At 42.8% G+C, this 7201-nt stretch overlaps 1 protein-coding gene across 2 annotated transcripts; it reads left to right on the top strand.

Annotated features, from left to right (window-relative positions):
- Positions 1 to 1032: 1032 nt before the first annotated feature.
- Positions 1033 to 6483, top strand: LOC126262707 (pro-resilin-like). Of its 2 annotated transcripts, XM_049959492.1 has the most exons (4): positions 1033 to 1061; positions 3579 to 4358; positions 5839 to 6142; positions 6185 to 6483. In XM_049959492.1, exons 1-4 carry the CDS (start codon positions 1053 to 1055, stop codon positions 6373 to 6375), a joined length of 1284 nt encoding a protein of 427 aa, XP_049815449.1. In that variant the 5' UTR covers positions 1033 to 1052; the 3' UTR covers positions 6376 to 6483. The 2 variants fall into 2 exon arrangements, with proteins under 2 accessions (XP_049815449.1, XP_049815448.1); XM_049959491.1 differs by having other exon boundaries at positions 5839 to 6482.
- Positions 6484 to 7201: the final 718 nt, after the last annotated feature.

Genomic DNA, 7201 nt, shown 5'->3' on the forward strand with positions numbered 1-7201 from the left:
ATTTCTATATTTAGATTAAAGTTCAGTCTTGATCACGTTATGTCTGTTTTAATGAGTAACCGGTAACCGAAACCGGTTACTCATTAAAACAGACATAACGTGATCAAGACTGAACTTTAATCTAAATATAACAATTAATTGATCACTGTATTCCAAAAATGTTTATCAATTTCTGTTCAAGAAAAATACGAGGGTTGGAACCTATATCGGCACTATATCGGAAATTTAGGTAACTGGCATTTGAGGCCGATTACAGAAGGTTCCCACTGCCTCCAATGTGTATTTCGCGTAAGGACCACGGAGAAAAAATTCTGGAAATTAGGTTGATTATGGAGGATTTTCGTTTGTAATTTTTTCTCTCATTTTATTTGTAAGTGGAAGAGGAAAGGAGATGACTATTAGTGATATGTGGTACCCTCCGCCATGCACCATACTGCGGTTTGCGGTGTTGTATGTAGATGCACACGTAGAGTGACTTGCAATGGTAAAATGCGCCCTGCGCAATGTGCGGAATGTTGGCTTGTGGAGTACGAATTTAGTTGTAGATCAGAAAAATGCAGCCCGTAATTTATTTACATAGTAAACTAGGTAGCATGTCACTCCATAGCTTCCCGGTGACGTCTTTAGAGATACAACAGCGCATTTGCGCAAATAGCTAGAAACATTTTCATTCGTGTGTAAACGGTTGCACGAAGCGTGTGGCAGTAAAAGTATGCACATTCCAGATTTAGAATGAGCCTGGTCTTGCGAAGGCTGAGATCCTCGCGCCCCTCCGTAATGCTCCAGTTGCGCGCGACGTGACGTATGTTGACGGCGGAAGGCTGAGGCCGTGGTGAGAGACGGGCCGGCAGCAGCCGATACACGGGCAGATCCGCGAGCAGGGGCGGGGGCGGGGGGCTGTGCCGCAACGCAGCCTGGGCGGCGCGTGAGCCGAGCCGCTGACGCAACGCGCCCCTCATCCAGTTCGGCGGACGGACACACACGCCTATATAAACTGGCCATCGCCACCCTGCAGTCGCCAGAGTTCCCACCGCCTTCTCAACCAACACATCATGGCCACGGTAAGTCGTCTCCGGACGTTCTGCCTTTAAAGAACACTTGATTTCCTTACGAAGACTTAAGACTTACGCCTTAAGGAAGAAGGAAAACTATGTTTCTTCTGTTTCTTCAATAAACTCACCTTCGTACTTCAATAAACTGTCCTTCTTCTATAAACTCATCATCTTCAATAAACTCACCTTCTTCCTTCAGTAAACTTACCTTCTATCTTTCGAGGTACTTTCAGAGGCAGGGATTTTTTCCTGAAGGAACTTCCCTTCGAAGGGAAGGAGTAAGTTTACAGCCTGAAGTACCATTGATGGTTAGGTCAACTCGGATTGGGGAACGTTACTGACAGCCGCCTTTTATGCCATTTAGAGAAAATACAGGAAATAAACCTAACTCTAGCTATTTGGGCGTGGATTTAAACCGGCATCCCCTGAATGCGAGTCTAACGTGTTACCATAGGACCATGTCACTCCATAGTTTCCCGGTGACGTCTTTAGAGATACAACAGCTTAGGCACAGGCTACTGCTCACAGCGCAGTGATACATGCTGTTAATTCTGGAGAGACATTCTGGCCAGAAAATAATAAAATAAAGGTGCTGATAGTTATACACAAATCTTCATTTTGAAGTGAACGTAGACAAATTTTATCCAATGAAAGTGTCCAGAAGAAAGCAATTTCGGGCAGCGACGTTAAATATTTTTGTGTTCTACTTCAGTTCTGAAACAATAAGACAATTTGAATTCAATAGGTGTTTCATGTTCCCCTTTGAATTTGGTGCCATATAATCTGCTAAGTGCACTGTAATCTTTTGATTCTCATCCATCATAGTAACTTTTGCGTTTTGAGAAGTCTCTCACGTTAAACTTCCTGTAGCTGCAAGGCTTGGATACGCATTTTAAGATACAAAAACCATCAGTTTTAATCGAATTCGCTGCTTCGGAGTCTATGAACCAAATAGTTATTTTACTTCATCATATGCATGCGAAAGTAAATCATTCATATTATTAGAAAATATGCTTGCCAAAACATTAAGCTCTTTGATATTACTTTTAAATGTTAGATCAACCATCGTGATTGAGGCGCTGGGCTCCTTTTGGGATGAAGAATGATGAAAACCCCTATCCGCTGATGCTGATATAGATTGTTCTGTAATTTCGTTAATTCATCCCATGCGAATGCTGTAACGATTCCTGACCCAAACAACCAGTACTACTTTCAAATGGTTCAAATGGTTCTGAGCACTATGGGACTGAACATCTGAGGTCATCAGTCCTCTATAACTTAGAACTATTTAAACCTAAGGACATCACACACATCCATGCCCGAGGCAGGATTCGAACCTGCAACCGTAGCAGTCGCGCGGTTCCGGTATTCTTTATTCCTTCATTCTGCATCAGTGACAGTGGTTCATTTCTCTTACAACACAGGCATACATTATTTTGTATATTAGCTTGGTCCACAGGTTGTGGCGTTTTTCTTAAGTTTCCTCCAAAATAAACAAGAATTGAACAACAAATCAAGCGATAACGTGTTCTTCGTTGTTTACAATTTCTACCCAAGGTATAGCAATCTGCTCAATGCCTCGACGGTAGAAAGCACCTGGTTACCAATAGAATAAGTGGTCTAGCCGTGCCTTCAGTTGTACGTGATTCCTGAGCGAAACGCCACCCATTGCAGGAGGGAGAATACAGAATATGTGGCAGTATATCCCAACCAGGCGTTTGAATGGATTCCTTTGCGATGTGAGGGTGTTGTCGTGTTGCAAAAAATGGTTCAAATGGCTCTGAGCACTATGGGACTTAACTTCTAAGGCCATCAGTCCCCTAGAACTTAGAACTACTTAAACCTAACTAACCTAAGGACATCACACACATCCATGCCCGAGGCAGGATTCGAACCTGCGACCGTAGCGGTCGCTCGGTTCCAGACTGTAGCGCCACGCCATGCCAGTTGCTGCTGGGTAGCGTTATTTTTGAATTTGTTGGATGTAAATTTTCGCATTCAGTGTTTGGTTTTGTTCAAGCAGTTCGTGATGGACCACGCACTTCTACGAGGTCGAAACTGCTGTCTTTGAAACACTTAAACCAATTGTGAGCCGTCCTAAGAGGTACGTCGCAAAGCTCTCGAGCAGCTTCCGCTGCTTTGTTACCTCGATTAAACGAAAAAGCATAAGGTTTCGCAAATTCTCTTTCGTGTCGAGCTGAGACTCCAGTTTAATGACGGAATAAGATAAAGCATATTGCCGACAAATGTCATTTTTCATGCAAAATTTTGTTTTAGAAAAGAACGCCAGTACTTATGGGCCTCCAAATTAAAGAAAATATGGGTTCTCAAAGGTGTAAGACGAGCTTCAACTTTTCGTGAGTGTTTGCTATATTATGAAAAATAATATGCACTGTGATAGACACTAAAATTTTATTCCGAAATAGGCATTTGGAAGTTACTTAGTGTGTCCTAAAAGCGAAATTAATTCGTAGATGTTTTGATTTAGCTGACAGTATTATATTGTGAAACTTTTTTTCTTTGCAGTTTCTCCTGTTTCTAACATTTTCCATGGTCGGCGTATTGGCCGAACCACCAGTCAACCGGCAGTACCTACCTCCAGCAGGAAACGGTGGTATCTCCACCCAATATGGGGCTCCCAGCACAGGCACTAATGGATTCAGCAATGGAAATGGGCTCTCGACAACTTATGGCGCTCCCAATGGCAACGCACTCGGCGGCACCAACGGAATTTCCTCTCAGTATGGTGCTCCTGGTGCTAATGGTTTTGGGAGTCGAAATGGAGGCCTCTCATCCCTATATGGAGCACCCAATGGAGGTGCTCTGAATGGCAGAGCTAATGGACTTATCTCTGGCAACGGCTTTGGAAGGGCGAATGGAGCTCTGTCTAGCAGATATGGAGCACCAAATGGAGGTGCCCTGAACGGTGGTTCAAGCAGGTCGAATGGTCTGTCCACCCAATATGGTGCTCCCAATGGAGCTTCGAATGGTTTGAGAGGAAGAAACGGCCTGTCGACACAGTACGGGGCGCCTAATGGTGGAGGAAATGGCTACAATGGCGCGAGGATACCGTCATCAGTCTACGGAGCGCCAAATGGGAACGGTGTAGGAGGTCTAAACGGGCTTGCCACGCAGTACGGAGCCCCGAATGGAGGTCTTTTGGGAGCCAATGGTGGCCTTTCGGCTCAGTACGGTGCGCCAAATGGTGGAGGCAATGGAATAGCAGCCAATGGGCTGTCCAGCGTCTACGGAGTACCTGGAGCTGCTGGCTACGGCAATGGAGGAGCGTCCCAAGATGATCTTGCAGTAAGTATAAGTCATATTCTGCTCTATCTTCTCTAATGTATTGGTAGCCTGAAAATAAGTTCACGACTTACGATCTTGATAACTGTGCTTGCTAAAGCTGATGATGTTGTGCAAAGCATCGTATATTTGGATCTAACATTGGATATATGTGTCACTGTTATTCTTTACGTCGTTGCAATATATGATATTCTTCCGATGACTATGCACAACATTAACACAGTTACCACAGAGGTTCGGAAGTTGCATGTAGTGGTTTGCAAGGAAACTACAGCAGGCTGAGGAAACATACAAATGGACAAAATCAAATAATGCACAGATACTGTAGGCTGCAGTGGTACATACGGCTCCTAAAATTACTTTCGTACTCTTGGTAAATTGGTATGTTTAACATTATAATGAAATCATTTTCTTCTATTCCTTATTTCTGTTTACAAAAGTATGGACTAGTAGAGTTGAATGATCCTTTGACATTGACATAATAAGCAGAGGAGTGGAGCTCAGTCGGACAAGAAAGGGACAATAACTTGTTGTTTGAGGCACTTTTAAATAGCTCTTTTCAGCTTTCTCCTGAAGCAATTTAAACAACTTGTGAGGCACTTAAATAAGATTTCTAATGACTGAATCATGGCATCAGCTCACTTTGGGTGACTCATAATCACTTTTGATGTAATGGCAGCATGAATATAACTTTTATTAGGATGTTTATATGAAATCCTATGTTCGTAAAGATTGTATTTTCGAAATTTCTCATCGACAAACCTGCCTCAGTACCATGAAGTTACTTGCCGTATTTCGCAGATAGGTCATATTTTTCTCAATAGGCCACCAAATCTGGAGGCCTTCCTGCGGTTGCTGTGAGGTACTTAAGACTAATTTAAAAAAGCTTTCCAACTGAAAGCTTAGAGCTGTTTCGAAGGAAATATTGACGAGAAAGTCTTATAGACGATAACGTGAAGAGATTTAACTAAACTACGGAAAATTATGGAAACTCCAGATGATTACAATGAGTGTTGACGGTATTTCTTCCAAATACAAGTCCAGGGTTTTCTTCGCCGCAACACTTCCTTCGGTGCTTACATCTTGACACTGCTGAGGCAGTAGGGAGTAATCGATCACCAATAGTTATGCGCAATAGATGCTGATACTTGTCGAATACTGTGGGATTAATGGCTGAGGAATTATTATCCCAATAGCCCAATAGGAGCACACTAACTCGTTGATTATTTTTGATTATACTACAATAGTTCGTTACTTCGTGGAAAGTATATGTATGTTATCTGTGATGTATAGGTTCCCTTTGTTGTTCTTGCTTCAAGCTACTGCATTCAATTGCAACATAAAACACATGCTGGTTATTGATCCAAGGCAGGAGACAAGACAATATCTTTCCCAAAGGCAAGACATTCTCTCGCTTTCTCCACTTTCTTCTCAAGTACGTGGTCGTCATCCACATATTTAACGACCATCCTCTCTTTTTTAGGAACCTGCAAACTACCAGTTCAGCTACACAGTGGAGGACGCTGAAAGCGGTGTTGAATTTGGCCACGAGGAGTCTCGAGAGGGAGACAGTGCTCAAGGTCAATACCACGTGTTGCTGCCTGATGGTCGCAGGCAGGTGGTGGACTATGAAGCCGATCAGGGCGGCTACAGGCCGACCGTCAACTACGAGGAGACTGGACTAGGTAATGGAGGCTACGGCAATGGGGGCTATGCCAATGGTGGGAACGGCGGATATCCCAGCAGCAATGGAGGTTATCCTAGAGGAAACGGTGCTTACTCCAATGGTAATGGTGGCTACTCCAATGGTAATGGTGGCTACTCCAGAGGCAATGGTGGCTACTCCAACGGCAATGGTGGCTACTCCAACGGCAATGGTGGATATTCCAATGGTAATGGTGGCTACTCTAATGGTAATGGTGGCTACTCCAATGGCAACGGTGGATATTCCAATGGTAATGGTGGCTATCCCAGCAGAAATGGCAATGGTTTGCAGTCCTCTGGAAATGGTCCATACTGATACCAGTGAAAATGGGATACTCTGTGGCATCTTATCTCGCTTATATTCTATAGTTCTGTAAATATATTCTGTAGAGACATGTATTTATGTATATACTCTTAAGAACAATAAATTAAATGTCAATGATGCAATACTCAACTGTTTATTCGCAAATTAAAGAGTCCTTCAGAAGCTATTCGACCTCATCAGTTTGTCTTCTCTTCCGCCAAGATATTGAGAACTTCAAAATGCATTCACTACTGTTTTCATAAACAATCTTCTGAAAACAGTGTTTGTTTCATATTGTTCAGGTGATCAGTCAGTAGAGAATAGATGCAAACGATTTAGTACTAAAATGGAATATCAATCAAGGATTAGGACTGAACATGGTCCATTTTTGATCTCAGCTTGTTCTTATTTGGGTATGTTTTCTTGTAGCAGACTAACAGTTCTCCTCGAATGTCATCACTCTAGCGCTAACGTCGGCTACTTAATGACGAAACTGTCACAACAAGACAGAAGGAAGGAAGGAAGAGTAGGGTAAAATGTGCATAGACGAGTAGGGACATACTGCAAGCCCTGACTGGGGAAGGGTGAATAATGAAATCGACTGTGTCATTTTCAAAGGATCTATTCTGGTATTTGTCTAAAGCGATTTAGGGAGACCAAGTAAAACACAAATATGAATGGAAGAATGGGTATATAGACAGCCAACATCCCGGATCATTTTCAAGTGGTAACGTTGTTGAACGACATAAACTTGCCGCTGACAAATAATGCAGACATGTGTCACTGTACTATTCTTAGCGATTTTTTTCCAAACCAGTAATAGCTATTTATAATTTAG

Source organism: Schistocerca nitens, chromosome 6, assembly GCF_023898315.1.
Source record: "Schistocerca nitens isolate TAMUIC-IGC-003100 chromosome 6, iqSchNite1.1, whole genome shotgun sequence".
In the NCBI taxonomy this organism is placed as follows: domain Eukaryota; kingdom Metazoa; phylum Arthropoda; class Insecta; order Orthoptera; family Acrididae; genus Schistocerca; species Schistocerca nitens.

Coding starts and splice junctions, on each gene's coding strand:
- LOC126262707 (XM_049959491.1), top strand. Junction 4,359..5,838: donor CGTCCCAAGATGATCTTGCA/GTAAGTATAAGT, acceptor TCTCTTTTTTAG/GAACCTGCAAACTACCAGTT.